We start from the raw sequence: 16,592 nt of genomic DNA, 5'->3' as shown, positions 1-16,592 counted from the left end.
GATTGTATTGTGTTCTTATGATCCTATGAGTACTTCTTAAAGTTCTCATAGCCAGTAATAATTGATTTTTTAAAAAATTTTAGATAGCATTCATAGACCTTTATTATTATTTTTTAATTGGTCATTTGTTTGCTCATCATTTATGTTACTTCTCTCAAAAAAATATATATATACATATACTAAATTTACATGATAGGGCCAGATACTGTACTTGAGGGACCACAGTTAACAGACTGATGCTCAAATTGAATTTAAAATATTTTGTTAGCACTTAAAACAAGTTGTGGGTTAGGCCTTTGATTTTTGGCTCAGCCAGTTAACCTGTTTATTAATAAATAAATGTTTATTTACTAACAATGATTTCTAACAGCTTTTATTACTAAAATATTACATTTTGCCATGTAATCAGAGTACTACCTATGTGATGAAGAGCCTTGAACATTATAAATGCTCAATAAATGGTAGAGTATTCTCTGATGTTGTTGTTTACTTTTTAAGCATACATTTCTTTATGTTTTTAATGTAAATTTAGGGAAAGAGAACAGCCACCACGTTTTGCTCAACCTGGAACATTTGAGTTTGAGTATGCATCTCGATGGAAGGCTCTTGATGAAATGGAAAAACAGCAGCGTGAGCAGGTTGATAGAAACATCAGAGAAGCCAAAGAAAAACTGGAGGCAGAAATGGAAGCAGCTAGGCATGAACACCAATTAATGCTAATGAGGCAAGGTAAAAACATATAAATATGGTGTGATATTTTCATATAGATATGGTGTGATATTTTCATATAGATATGGTGTGGTATTTTCTTCTTGAGATTTATTTATGTGTCCACTGACATGTATTAGTACTTAAGTTCCTATTTAGGAGTCTAAAGACAAGAGTTGGAACTCAATATTTCTCTTTGCTGCAAATTTTTTCTTTGATAAGTGGATGCTGATCCATAGTCAGGGACTGAGGGGTGCGTAGGGAAGAATGAAGGAACTTTGGATTGTGCAGAAAGGAGTGAGGGGAGGGCTGGGAAGGCGGGGATGGGAAGGACAGTAAAATGAGATAGACATTATTATACATGTATGATATACACATAGTATGATTACACTACTGGTGTGACTCAGCACCATCTATAGGCAGAGTATTGAAAAGTTATGCTCTATTTGTGTACGGTTTGTCAAAATGCATTCTAGTGTGTCACGTATAACTAATTAGAACAAATTAAAAAAAGAAAAATGTGAAAAGAACAGCAAAAAAATTATTTTTTCTGAGAGAATTTCTTTTATAAAAACATGAAATTATTTCAGGTTGAGTAAGCACGCAAAATGCTTGGGACTAGGAGTATTTCAGATTTCAGGTTTTTGGATTAACGATGCTTGCTCAGTCTTATATAAGTTCTACCTATGTTGAGTAATTTGTTAGAGATAATTCAGTGGTGTTAAATTTTGCCAGTAGCAAATATATACTCTAGAGGCAAAAAGAGAAGTATAGTGGGCAATTCTTGATAGTTTTAGTTAAGTCATGAAACCATATATCAAGATTATTTGTTGGAAATTAGGACAGATACTGTTGATTTATAAATTATTGCTACATGCCAAAATGATATAGATGGATAACCTAGAAGAGATATAAAAGATCCATATGCGCTGATGGATACGGGGATTTAGAAAGAGTAAATTCCTAGTAATGAGCTGGAAGGTACTTGAGACTATGCTAACAGAACTTCTAAGAGCACTGCTAATGGGCCATAATGTTCTCTCATTCCCTACTCGGATACCTAATAATATGATAAACCATTTTTTAAACGTGTCAGAAGCTCACTTCCCTTTTTGTCGTCTTTAGCTTTTTTTTTTTAATACCTGTCTTTATTGTTCATGAACATCTCTCTTCCCTTTTTTGATCTTTAATTTTCCAAATAATTTTTTCTGGTCCTTCCTGCCACCACTCTTTGCCATTACGCCTGATAGTTTTATTTTCTTTAAGTATAGGATTACTTTCTCTTCTTCAGGTCATTTATTTGTTTATTTATTTTTGTTTTTGGTGGTACTAGGGATCAAACTCAGGGCCTCATACTCTACCACTGAGCTACATCCCCAGCCTGGCTCTTTACTTTATTCTTTATTTTTATTTTTTTGTAGTTGTAAATGAACACAATGCTTTTATTTTATTAGTTTATTTTTATGTGGTGCTGAGGATTGAACCTAGTGCCTCACACATGCTAGCTGTTTGCTACTGAGCAGCTATAGCCCCAGCTCTTTTACTTTATTCTTAAGTTTTTCATTTTTGTTTTTTAAGTTAGCATTTCAGTTAATATTTATCTTCAGTTAGCTGTCCACAGAGATTGAGGCACTACAGATATCTCTCTGCCTATGTGCAGTATGTTTATGGGACTTTCTTCTATCTGATGTTTGCCTTCTGTAAACCATTTAATATACTTCAGAGTTATTGTTTCTTTAAAAGGTAAATATTTGTTCATTCAACTCTAAATCATTTTGGTAAATTTCTGTTACTTTTTGGATAAAGTATAAGGTGTGGGTTTTAATTCTCCTGTCTTGGTTTGTAGAGTTGCTAGAATTACAGATATACCAGCCCTTCCAGCCTTTTTTTTTTAAATTTATTTTTCAGTTTTCAGCGGACACAACATGTTTATTTTATTTGTATGTGGTGCTGAGGATCGAACCCAGCGCCCCACGCATGCCAGGCAAGCACGTTACCACTTGAGCCACATCCCCAGCCCTTTTTTAAAATTTTAAAATTTTTTTTATTTTTTAGTTTTTTAGATGGACACAATATCTTTAGTTCATTTTTTTTTAATGTGGTGCTGAGAATCGAACCCAGTGCCTCACGTATGTTAGGCAAGCGCTCTACCACTTGAGCCACATCCCTAGTCCCCCCCCCCCTTTTTTAAATTAGTCTCAGGCTGGCCACTAACTCCTTGGTTCAAACCATCCTCCTGCCTCGGTCTCCCAAATAAGTTGGGACTTCAGGTATTTACCATCTGGGGTTTTTATTTTTTATTTTTTGGTACTGAGGCTTGAACCCAGGGACTCCGGACTACTGAGCCATTCCCCAGCCCATTTTGGGGAGGTGGGGTAGGGGTGGGGTTGTTACCTGGGATTGAACTTAGTCCTATTTTGTATTTTATATAGAGACAGGGTCTCACTGAGTTGCTTAGCGCCTCACTTTTGCTGAGGCTGGCTTTCAACTTGTGATCCTCCTGCCTTACCATCTGTTTTTGATCATCAGCATAGTTCTTGAATTTTCTTATCTTTGTTACCCTAACTTAATACAACTCTAAGCAGATAGTATAAACTCTTCACCATGTATTTTTCTGTTACTTTCTTTCTTTCCACTACTGAGCTTTTCTTTGTTGTATTGCCTTTTTTTTTCTTTTAATATTTTTACAAAATTTTGCTTTTGTATTTATAAATTAAGTAATAAAAGTATATTTATTTCCTTTAAATGATGATTCCCAACTACCAAAGAAAGAAGGACAAGGAAATAACTATATCTGGTCATCCTTTTGATTTTCCTGTAATTTTTATTAATCTTACCTCTTATTTTTTTGGATTTATGGCATTGACTTAATCTTCCCTCCCTGTCTTTTTTGTACCCTCCCTTCCTCTTTCTTGTACTGGGATGAAATCTATGTCTTATTATGCTGAACATTCTCTCTACCTCTGAGCTATACTCTCAGCCCCATCTTTAATCATAATTCTCATATGTGCTTAAATCTTAACCTTACTGTATATAGGTTCAGGCATGACTTGACTACTGTTCATTACTTATTGCTGTTTATTCTCAATTATCCTCTGTAATAAGGACATAGAAACAGTATTTCTTTTTTGGGGGTGGGTGCTGGGGATTGAACTGGGGCTCTTGACCACTGAGCCACATCCCCAGCCCTATTGTGTATTTTATTTAGAGACAGGGTCTCACTGAGTTGCTTTAGCAACTCACTGTTGCTGGGGCTGACTTTAAACTTGGGATCCTCCTGCCTCGGCCTCCCAAGCCATTGGGATTATAGGTGTGTACCACTGTGCCTGGCTGAAACAGTATTTCTTGAGCTCTTGCATGTGCTGAAATATTATCTATAATCCTTGTTATACGTGTGAAATCATTTATCTTTCCCTACCCTTTCTTTCTTAATTGGTAACATGTTTTAGAATCTTCTAGCATTTTGTGTTTCTGTAAAGGAGTCTAAAATAATCCTGAATTTGTATTATAATTGCTTTATTACATTGTTATTTCTGTTTGTAATACTGGGCAGTGAACCCAGGACCTTGCACCATAATAGACAAGCATTCTGCCACTGAGCTGTGTTGTGTATTGAGTCCTTTTTTTAAAGGAAAAATTATTTTGAGAGTCCCTTTTTTATTTTTTCATTTTTAGTGGTAGATGAATAACAATACCTTTATTTATTTATTTTTTAAAATTTTTTATTGTTGGCTGTTCAAAACATTACATAGTTCTTGATATATCATATTTCACACTTTGATTCAAGTGGGTTATGAGCTCCCATTTTTTTTTTTTTAATTTTTTTTATTGGTTGTTCAAAACATTATAAAGCTCGATTCAAGTTGGTTATGAACTCCCAATTTTACCCCAAATACAGATTGCAGAATCACATCGGTTACACATCCACATTTTTACATAATGCCCTATTAGTAACTGTTGTATTCTGCTACCTTTCCTATCCTCTACCATCCCCCCTCCCTCCCCTCCCATCTTCTCTTTCTACCCCATCCACTGTAATTCATATCTCTCCTTGTTTATTTTCCCATTCCCCTCACAACCTCTTGTATGTAATTTTGTATAACAATGAGGGTCTCCCTCCATTACCATGCAATTTCCCTTTTCTCTCCCTTTCCATCCCACCTCATGTATCTGTTTAATGTTAATCTTTTCTTCCTGCTCTTCCTCCCTGCTCTGTTCTTAGTTATGAGCTCCCATTTTTACCCCATATACAGGTTGCAGAATCACATCAGTTACACATCCATTGATTTACATATTGCCATACTAGTGTCTGTTGTGTTCTGCTGCCTTTCCTATCCTCTACTATCCCCCCTCCCCTCCCCTCCCCTCCCCTCGTCTCTCTCTGCCCCCTCTACTGACATTCATTTGTCCCCCTTGTATTATTTTTCCCTTTCCCCTCACTTCCTCTTGTATGTACTTTTGTATAACTCTGAGGGTCTCCTTCCATTTCCATGCAATTTCCCTTCTCTCTCCCTTTCCCTCCCACCTCTCATCCCTGTTTAATGTTAATCTTCTTCTCATGCTCTTCGACCCTACTCTGTTCTTAGTTACTCTCGTTATATCAAAGAAGACATTTGGCATTTGTTTTTTAGGGATTGGCTAGCTTCACTTAGCATAATCTGCTCTAATGCCATCCATTTCCCTGTAAATTCTATGATTTTGTCATTTTTTAATGCAGAGTAATACTCCATTGTGTATAAATGCCACATTTTTTTTATCCATTCGTCTATTGAAGGGCATCTAGGTTGGTTCCACAGTCTTGCTATTGTGAATTGTGCTGCTATGAACATCGATGTAGCAGTGTCCCTGTAGCATGCTCTTTTTAGGTCTTTAGGGAATAGACCGAGAAGGGGAATAGCTGGGTCAAATGGTGGCTCCATTCCCAGCTTTCCAAGAAATCTCCATACTGCTTTCCAAATTGGCTGCACCAATTTGCAGTCCCACCAAGTAAGGGTACAAGTGTACCCTTTTCCCCACATCCTCGCCAGCACTTGTTGTTGTTTGACTTCATAATGGCTGCCAATCTAACTGGAGTGAGATGGTATCTTAGGGTGGTTTTGATTTGCATTTCTCTGACTGCTAGAGATGGTGAGCATTTTTTCATGTACTTGTTGATTGATTGTATGTCCTCCTCTGAGAAGTGTCTGTTTATGTCCTTGGCCCATTTGTTGATTGGGTTGTTTGTTACAATACCTTTATTATTTATTTATGTGATGCTGAGATTCAAACCCATTGCCCCACGCATGAGAAGCAAGCACTCTACTTTTTTTTTTTAAATATTTTTAGTTGTCAATGGACCTTTATTTTATTTATTTATTTTTATGTGGTGCTCAGGATCGAACCCAGGGCCTTGCCCATGCTAGGCGAGTGCTCTACTGCTGAGCCACAACCCCAGCCCGAGGGTGACTACTTTCCAAGGAAGCTTGCTGGTGGGGATAGTACTGAGCTCTCTATATACTCTTGTTTTCTCCTGCTGTACATAGGTACCTGTGAATAAAGTTGAGTTTATGAATCAGGCACAGTAGGAAATTAACAACAATAAAATAATTATACCTATATTGTAACATTTATTTAAAACTTTTGAATTGTTTATTTTTCATTTAACATTTTTGCACTGTGATTAACTGCAACTACAGAAAGCAGAATTGTAGATAATTCGACATCACTTATTTTTAGTAATTTTCCCCTAGAAAGATATTTATCATGCTAGGGCATAAATGTATAAACTTTAGTAAAATCTCAGTATCTTTGGATCTTAGTGACTTTATTTTGCCAGGAGAGGTACTGAGGATTGAACTCATGGGCACTCAACCATTGAGTCACATCCCAAGACCTATTTTGTATTTCATTTAAGAGACAGGGTCTCACTGAATTCCTTAGCACCTCACTGTTGCTGAAGATGGCTTTGAACATGAGATCCTCTTGCCTCAGCCTCCCAAGCTGCTGGGGTTGCAGGCATGTGCCACCGTGCCCAGCTCGGATGTTAGCAACTTTTAACATACAGTTTAGTAAGTGTAAAATATTAGTTTTATTTTAAAAATCATAGTAACCCTGCTAAGTATCAGGTAACTGTGCTTAACTGATAATTTGATTGTTAGAGGCTTTGAGTTAATTATACTGTTGTTAAGAGTGAGGAAATATGACCTGAGATGTTAAAGCATCTCTGTTTTGTTTTTTATTTTTTTTAGGTTCTAGGCATTGAAAGTGGTCTCGTTCACATTGTTTTTGAGCTTCCCTGCTCTGCCCCCTTCTTTCAGGATTTTTCTCCTTGTTGCACTTCTTCATAAGACATTAACATAGTGCTAATTGTGTTGAGAGAGTTCTTTGGGTTTTATGCGGTATCCTAGTTCATTATATCTGTTTGGTCTGATTCTTAAGTGCCAGACTTAATTATACAATATACAAATTTATAATATAATTGTACACATATTTTGACACCAATAGAGAATTTTTTATTCTTGTTGACATAAAAACACAGAAAATAAACTAAAAATATTAATGTGTAGTCAATATTTTCTAGATCTGATGAGACGTCAAGAAGAACTCAGACGCTTAGAAGAACTCAGAAACCAAGAGCTGCAGAAACGAAAGCAAATACAGCTGAGGTAAAGCAACATCACTGTAACATAAACGTGAAAATATGTAATTGTGTGAGTTTTAAATAAATGTCCTACTACCCATTATAAACAAGTTATACAAGTAGGAATATGCTGAAAACAAATAAATAAGAAAATTGTTTATTTTTGACTCCATGTAGGGGATAATAATTTTCTTAAGATTTTTTTAGCTGGTTAAGGGTACTTTGATTGCATATTCTTTGGAGTTAAATAATGAGCTTAGGTAATGTTGCATATGATTTGTTAGATATTATTTTCAGAGATGGATATGTTTGGATATGTTTGAATTGCCATTAGTTTTTTTTTTTTTCATGTGTGACATTACTAGATGTCCCTTATGTATTTTTTGCTTCTGATAATTGTTGAAAAGATTTATGGAAGTGGACTCCATTGTAAAAAGCATTTAAAATCATAGTACGTAAGTTAACCATAATGATTAACTGGGGGCTGGTGATGTAGCTCAGTTGGTAGAATGCTTGCCCCTCATGCACAAGGCCCTGGGTTCAACCCCTGGAAGGAAGGAAGGGAGGGAGGGAGGGAAGAAAGAAGGAAGGAAGGAAGGAAAGAAGGAAGGAGGAAGACTGTGGTTGATTCATAAGATATAATTTTTACATTTGACAGTTTTCCTTGTGCCTACAGTATTTTATTGTGAAGTATAATGGGATACATAATCTCTTTATAAACTATAATAAGGAAATGTCCTGAACAAGGTTATGATGGTTGAAACAAACTTAGAAATTTTGATTTTGAAAGATCTATAAAAATAGCAAGTATTTGTGGTTAGAAGTAACTTGTTCGTGGAAAGTAAAAGTAGAGAAGAAAGTGAAAAACTGAGTCTGAAGTTTTTCTAGTTTGCAGATAGGTGATATTCAGTATGTTTTGATGTATTTTTGTAGTTTTGTCTTTGTACCTATTTACATCAATATTTGTAGTGTGTGTGTGTGTGTGTGTGTGTATCTGTTTTGGAACTACTATGATTTTACTTTACCCAAGTCATTTCCAGATTATAGTCCTTGAATAGGCAGCATAAGCATTCTTACCCAGAGAATTGTTAGAAATGCAAAGTCTCAAACTTAACCTCCAGAACTACTGAATTAAACTTGATTTTAGAGCCAAGCCATGTGGTTCCAGTGCAGCAGTTGCTCACATGAATGTCCTACCTCAGGGATTGTTTTTCAACTTCTCTTTTTATGTGAACATATTTAGCTGAGCACCGTGGCAGACACCTGTAATCTCAGCTCTTGGAAGCTGAGGCAGGAGGATGATGAGTTAAAAGCCAGCCTCAGCAATTTAACGAGGCCTTAAGCAACTTAGTGAGATCCTGTCCCAAAATAAAAAGGGCTGGGGATATGGCTCAGTGGTTAAGTGCTGTTGGGTTCAATTCCCAGCACCAATAAATAAATAGATAGATTGACCGATTAATTAATTAATTCAAATCTACTCTTAACAAAAAGGACACAAATACCTCCCCTAACTTAAAACCTTATCTAAATCTAGCTTCCTCTTATATTTTGACTTGACAGCTAGACTTTTTGTAATTGTACCCTACCTTTTGACTGCCTCCCCCCTCAAAAGAAAGAAAAAAGAAAGAAAAAGAAAAAACCCTAAATAATCAAAACAAATAACATGCATGTGGAGTGGAGTGGGTTGGGGTGGCCCAGAGTAGGATACCAAAATACAAATGAACCAATTACAAATGAACAATATAATCATACTGAAGTGTGTGTGTATTTTTCATTTTAGTCTTTCAGTTTTTGTGCAGTGTACTTATTCAGAGAAAGAAAAATTACTTTTTAAAAAGTAATAAATTTCCAGGTGTGATGGCACATGCCTATAATCCCAGCCACTTGGGAAGCTGAGGTAGGAGGATAACAAGTTCAAGGTCAGCCCCAACAACTCTGCAACTTAGTGACACCCTGTCTCAAAATAAAAAAAAAGAAAACACTGCTTGTCAAGTTTTTGGTGAAGTATCAGAGAATATCCACAATAACCAGATGGGCTACTAAAATAAGCATATATACACACACACGTACATACACACACACACACATACACTTACGTGATTTTCTTTATGTAAAGCAATATTTGCTACAGATTGAATATAGAAGCAGATATGACAGCCATAATAGTCCCTCAGTAATGGCAGGGAGATTCTGCTTCCCTACCACACTGCCTGGGAAGGCCACCAGGATTCTGTTTCCTAAAATAGGAAACTAGAATTCCACTTAGTTAATAATTTTTATGTATTTATATGTACATTAAACACATACTTTCTAAAACTTATAAAAACCTAAGGTTAGTCATAATAAATTGCATGCATCTTTAAATTTTGAAAGTTTTTTTTTTTTTTTTAAGTGTTAAGAAAGAACATTTATTGGGCATTTCTATCAGACACTGCCATTTGTCTAGAAGTTTGTGAAGTTCACTTGAGGTCAGATAGATGGGCAGGCAGGATGGAATGCCTGAAGGAATATATTCCTCAGACCATTGTTCTTGATATGTTTTTTTCCTAATTTTGGGCCATGGTTCTCAAATGTTTTTCACCTTATGGTGCTTTAAGGATCCCCTGAGACTGGCCCAGATTATCTTTATCATTTTTTGATCTTAGGGATTGAACCCAGCAGTATTTTGAAACAGGTTCTTGCTAAATTGCCAAGCCTGGCCTCAAACTTGTAATTCTTCTGCCTCAGGCTCATGAGTAGCTGGGATTACAAGTATGTGCTACTGCACCTGGTTTATGTACCTTTAGGTGAACATATATAGAGATATATGAACATAAATAGAGATAATGAGACCCTATTTTCTCCAAAAGGCTAAAATTTAAGTGAATCTGTGGTGCTGGTTTGGAGACAGATATAATAATGAATTCAGTGATGTTTAATATGAACACATGCAGAAATACAGATGTTTTTATGTGTGAATTAATATATACTTATATTTCATGACTCCATTGACCAAGAGGCCCTAGAATTAGTGGTATCCTAGTAAATATGAGTATATTTAGTATCCACATCTTTGTTTCTAAGAACTCTCATATAAGAAATGAGGGTTGATAGAAACACTGAAAGCCCACGATGTGATTATAATGTCTTGTGCCAAAGAGTAAAGAAGCATTCAAAAAAGGATAGAGTATATCAGAAGAACTGGGAGCTTTATGAAGGAGTTCCTTATGCCCAGAGTAGGATGATTTTAGCAACAAAATAAACAGTAATTGTCAGGTTTTTTCAAACATTTGATTTTAAGCCATAGAATAAAATAAATATTCATGAATCCATACTGATAAGAGCAATTGAATAAATAAATAATTAGAGGGCTAGAAAGGGCAGCTCCCCTTTAAAGTAAGAGTCTAATTAATAGATGCAGGAAGAATGAAAGCAATAATGTCACTGATCAGCAAAAACTGTAGTAATAATTATTACAGAGAAGATTTATTGAAAGAAGCTAAAGTTGGTAGGCAAAAGTTTGAAAAACAGGGTTTTTGCATAATTTCAAGTTTGTATTAAGTACAAATAGAAAACAAAGTGAATAAAATCCGTCAGACACCTTGAAAACTGTGTTAAAATTCCTATCATTCATATTAAATCAGTTGACTTCAGTCACCCCTTGATACTATTTAATGAGGATACAACATGATTTCTGTGGTTTTATTGCTAAATAGGCATATTGTCATTTCAGTTATGACAAAACATCAGGCAAACCCAAATTAAAGGGTCTTCTAAAAAATTTTTTCTTTTAGAAAGTGTCAGGTTCATGAAAGAAAGACTGAAGTGTTAAGAGACTGGAGGAGGCTAATAATAATTAAAAGCAGCTTGGGATTCTGATAAGGTCCTGGAACAGAACAACATTAGAGGGGAAAATTGAATTAGGTTTATAGTTATTAGTGGGTAATTATCATATTTTACCAATGTTTGTTCCTGATTTTTATAATTGTATCTTGGTAAGGTAAATGTATTATTTAATAGAAATTAGATGAGGTATACATAGGAGTGTTGTACTATTTTTGCAAGTTTTCTGTTAAAGTACTATAGGTTTTGGATATAGTGTAGGGAACAAATGACATAAGTTATTTCACTTTTGAAATGAACTCTTTATTTTTTTTATTTATTTTTTTGGTGGTGCAGGGATTAAACCCAGGGTAAGGCAAGCACTCTACCAACTGATAATAGCCCCAATTTCGCCTCCTAAGAATTTTGATTTTAAAAAATATGATAACTTGTCTTAAAATAAAAGAAAATCATCTGGCTAAAACTGCTACTGAGTAAGATAGCTTTAATTGTTAAACCAAATAACCTGGACTCTGCCTTTATATTTTTACCTTAGTTGGAATAGAAAAACCTTGCTTAGAAAAGTATGTTTTCAGAGAAACTAAAGAATTTCTTTGGAGTTAGAAAGGTTTTTAGTTTCTTTTTCAATGCTATAATAAATTACGTAAATTTTCATGAGCCACTTAATTCTTCAGAGGCTGGGTTCTACCTGTGACTTGTCTACTTACTAGTGTTTTTTTTTTTTTTTTTTAAGGGGTTACTATAGATTTAACCAGGGGCAAATTATCACTGAGCTACATCCTCAACCTTTTTATTTTTATTTTGAGACAGGGTCTGAGTACATTGAGTAAGGACCTCAGCAAGGTCTTAAATTTGTGATCCTCCTGTCTCAGCCTCCTGAGTCACTGGTATTACAGTCACGTGTCACTGTACCTGGCTGTGTAGTAGTTTTCATCATTTACTTTTTGCTTCGTTTCTTTTCTTCTCAACACTTTCCTGCCTATCCATTTATTTCCTAAATCTTTCAATATATTATCATTATTTTTTTCACAGTTTTGGGGATTAAAGCCAGGGGCACTCTACCACTGAACACTTTTTTTCCCCCAACGCTTTTTTTTTTTTTTTTCATTTCAAGACAGGGTTAAATAGCAGAGATTGGACTCAAATTTTTAATCTTCCTACCTCAACTTTCTGAATCTCTGGGATTACAGGTGTACACCATTATGCACAGCCAGCACATTATTTTAAAGTCCTTATGATGTGTTGGGTCAGCTTTTCTTTCCTATAACCCAAATACCTGACAGAACAAATTAGAGAAGGAAAGAATCTTTTATTTTGGTTTACTGTTTCAGAGGATTCAGTCCATGATCAGTTAGCTGCATGATTAGTAAGGCAGAACATCATGATGTCAATACTTGACAGAGGGAAGCAAAGAGGGAGAAAGACAGGAAGGAGCTGGGGACATGTACACCTTTGCAGGACATGCCCCTATAACCCACTTACTCCAGGTAGGTTCTACCTCCCATTAGTTCATTCGGCTATCAATTCATTCATCAAATGAGTTAATTCACTGGTAAGGTCAGAGCACCCATGATCTGATCATTGACCGAAAGCTCTATTTTTGAATTGCTGCATTGGGGACCTTGCTTTTCAATATATGACCTTTTGAGACATTACAGATTCAAACCATAATAGAGAGATAATGGGTCCATAGAATGTACTGTAAGCTTAGGCGGGCTGGGGTTGTAGCTCAGTGGTAGAGTGCTCACTTAGCATTCAAGAGGCACTGGGTTCAATCCTCAGCACCACATAAATGTAAAATAAAGATATTGTGTCCACCTAAAACTAAAAAAATAAATATTTAAAATAAATAAATTTTAAAAAATAACAGAAGGCATCTGAGCACAGTGGCACATTCCTATAATCCCAGCAAATTGGGAGACTGAGGCAGGAGGATTGTGAGTTCAAGGCCAGACTCAGCAACTTAGACCCTGTTACAAACCAACCATTCAAACAGAAAGCAGCAAGTCAGATTCGTTCAGTAAGCATTATGGCTTAGTGCCTAGATCCTCTGTTTTTAGAATCCTGTAAAAATATTTGAGATCTGAAGATTGTTAGAGGATTTCGATTTAAAACAAATTATAAAATTAAAATTGTATTAATTTTCAATTAAGTATGATGTAAAGGATGATATATTTGTCATACCTCTTTTTCTTTTTTTTTTGGTCCCATTTATGAATATAACATAGGGAATGCTCCTTTACCTGAAGAGATAACTTAGAGCATCTTGCAGAATAAGAAAAATAGAAAGCAAACATGGACAACAGGAATATTTATGCCACTTGTAAATTTAGGTTGTGGAATCATTGGTGTGGTATATCACAAGGATATTGCTCTTAATCAGATTGTTCCCATGTCATGTTAACTTTTTCATATCTTGTTCTTTATGCTTACAAATTAGGAATACTGGGTTTTGTTTTGTGGGACTAAGAATTGAACGTAGGACCTCGCACATACCAGGGAAGTGCTCTACTGCTGTGCTATAGCAGAATCCTTTTATAAATTTTTATTTTGGGACAGGGTTTTTCTAAGTTGCTCAGGCTGATCTTGAATTTGTGATCTTCTGCCTCAACCTCCTAAGTAGCTGGTATTACAGGTGTGCACCACTGGCAGGAACACTGTTTTTTACTTGCCTTTTTTTTGACAATAAATATTCTTTCATTATCAGTAAATGCATACCTACCCTTTTGTAACAGCTATGTTCCTTCGGATTAGTGAACCTTGATTTTTTTTTTTCCTATATACTGATTAATGTGTCTTTATCCTTTGCTTTTATGAATAATGCCTCAGTGTATAATGGTGTACATATTTATGCTTGCACATTTGTGCACATATTTGTTTAGTTTACTGGAAATTGGTTTGCACATTTTTAAATTATATGTTAGAAGTTGACCGCCAGCAGGATCATATTATGTCTGCAAAGCTTTAAAACCAAAAATAGTTTTTAAAATGTGTCATTTAGTGGCAGAATCTGATGTGAATATGTTGGATGGAGAAGCTTGACTTGAAATTATGTTGTTATCTTGTCAATCTTTATGTTTTCCAAAGATCATGCATGTTCACCTTACTGCAAAAATACTGATGTGGTTGGTTATGAGGTGCCAGTCTGAACCTCATTGGAAATTTAGTATTAGTATATTGATCTTTTTTAAAAACCAGAAAAAGTCTATTTAAAAACACATTTGTCTTAAATAAGGTAATTTTTAGCTAGGGGTGATGATGTATAACTGTAATCCAAGCAACTCAGGAGGCTGAGGCAGGAAGATCACAAATTTGAGGCCTGCAAAATTTGAAAAAAGCACAAGGAGAGCTGGGGATATAGCTAAGTGATAGAGTGCCTCTGGATTCAAATCTCAATACCACAGTGATGATGGTGGTGATGATAAGAAGTTTTTACTTGTTCCTGTGTACATATTCAGTAGTATATGAATTTGAAAGTATTTTGTTAACAATAAAATTTATGAACTGATTAATGCATTTACTAAAGATATTTTTTAAAGCGTGTGATAGTTTTATTTTGGAGAGTTAGGCAACATTTTAAAAATAGCATAGATTTTGGTTGAAATCCATGTAGGAACATTGTCTCTTTACTTCTTGTGAGCCTAAAACCTTACTCTTGAGTAACTTAACAGATTTTCTTCTGGCAGTGGAAGAAGTCACATATTTCAGTTAGTGGTTTTGTGTTTGTGGGGAATGTTGTGCAACATTCAAAATGCAGTGTTTTGAAGCTTAATTCTGAATATTGAAAGGTGTTTATTCAAGTTAACCTTTGATTTCTGCTGATGGGACATGAGTTTAATATAGCCTTCACTATTTCAATTACTATTTTTTTTGTGTGTGTTTGTGTGTGTGCACATGCGTATGCATTTAGGACATATATAATTTGGAATTTGCATTGATTGAATATTAAATATTACGAGTCTGTTCCTTAAATATTAATGTAGGTTTTCTGATTTGATCATATAATAATTTAATTACCGATTTAATAGTAATCCTACACATACATATGTTGATTTTTGCTTGAAGTTTTACTTGCTCTAGAACAGGAGTCAGCAGATTTTTATTTTCTGGCAAAGGATAGGATAATAAATATTTTAGTTTTTGTAGGTCATATGACCTCTGTTTTAACTCTTTAACTATGCTAGCTAAAGCAAATGATTGTCCTATATAACTTAATTTACCAAAAAAAAAAAAAAAAAAAGTGTGGGCTGCTACTGTTCAGAAGTTCTTCGGTGGGTTAACAAAAGTAGAGCAAAGAGAGGTCAATAAAACTTTTCTTTCTGCACACAATAGAATTTTTGTCTAGGCAGTGCATCCTTTGAGGTGGCTAATTTTTGTAGGTTTTGGATATATTGAAGACCTCTGCCATGTCATTGATAAATTTTAGACACCCCTCCCCTCTGTCTTTTTCTGGTACTTGGGGGTTGAGCCCAGGGGTGCTTTATGGCTGAAGTATATCTCCAGTTCTTTTTATTTTGAGATAATCTCTCGCTAATGTGTTGAGCCTGGCATGGAACTCCACTACCATTCCTGGGTCTTTGGATTTTAGATTTCTTTCTTCCCCCTCTCCCTCCCACCTCCTTCCCCTCCCTTCCCCCCTTCCCCTCCTGTTGTACTCCTCTTTTTGTACTCCTCCTTTTGTAGTTGTAGATGGACAGAATGCCTTTATTTTAGTTGCTTGTTTTTATGTGTTGCTAAGGATTGAACCCAGTGCCTCATATATGCTAAGGCAAGCGCAATGGCACTGAGCTATATAACCACTGAGGTTATGTGTCATTGCCTTGGGGTTTTTTGTGTATGTTTCTTTACTTTATTTCAGTTATTTCTTTGGCTGAGTTTTTAGACTTGGAACAAAATAGAAGAAGGAAGTTTAAATCTAGGCACTATAATCGATCATTAGTCACAAATTTGACATATTATAATTTGTATAAATTATTTTTTATATGAAATAAAGTACCTGGTTGTGGCTTACATGTTGTAGTGCTGAAATTTTTGTTTGAAATAATTTCAGACATGAAGAGGAACATCGTCGGCGTGAGGAAGAAATGATCCGACATAGAGAACAAGAGGAATTGAGGCGACAGCAGGAAGGCTTTAAACCAAACTATATGGAAAATGTAAGTAAAATATAGTTAACCAAAAATATTTTATATTATCAGGTGGGTGACATGTATTTGGAATTTTTTTAGATTTTTATTTATACAATAGTATATTTTCTAATCTCTTTGAAGTTGCCATGCTTAACCTCTTACAGATAATAAAATTAGTTACTGAATGTAATATGTTTTATGAAATGGATTGTCCTTTTTTTTTTCTTTCTATTTTAACTGCCCTTCTAAAAAATATAAGCTGTTAAATTAGAAATCCTAACTATATGCATCATCTCCTGGCTGATTTTTACCTT

General features: G+C 35.1%; 1 protein-coding gene across 3 annotated transcripts in view; it reads left to right on the top strand.

Annotated features, from left to right (window-relative positions):
- The window catches only part of Pspc1 (paraspeckle component 1), a 94,721-nt gene that overhangs the window by 26,881 nt on the left and 51,248 nt on the right, over nucleotides 1–16,592 (top strand). For all 3 annotated transcript variants that reach the window (XR_006852292.2, XR_006852290.2, XM_046447481.2), the window contains exons 4-6: nucleotides 533–729; nucleotides 7,268–7,352; nucleotides 16,200–16,305. Coding sequence is in view for 1 of the 3 variants with exons in the window: in XM_046447481.2 (XP_046303437.1) it covers nucleotides 533–729; nucleotides 7,268–7,352; nucleotides 16,200–16,305 (388 nt within the window). In the remaining 2 variants the exon portion in view is untranslated. The remainder of the gene's footprint in view (nucleotides 1–532; nucleotides 730–7,267; nucleotides 7,353–16,199; nucleotides 16,306–16,592) is intronic.

Source organism: Marmota monax, unplaced genomic scaffold (genome assembly GCF_021218885.2).
Source record: "Marmota monax isolate L192 unplaced genomic scaffold, Marmota_monax_Labrador192_F-V1.1 WCK01_AAM20220418_F8-fsc00043, whole genome shotgun sequence".
Classification (NCBI taxonomy): Eukaryota; Metazoa; Chordata; class Mammalia; order Rodentia; family Sciuridae; genus Marmota; species Marmota monax.
The sequence above is the reverse complement of the archived record's forward strand: the minus strand, read 5'-3'. Positions and strand labels throughout refer to the sequence as shown.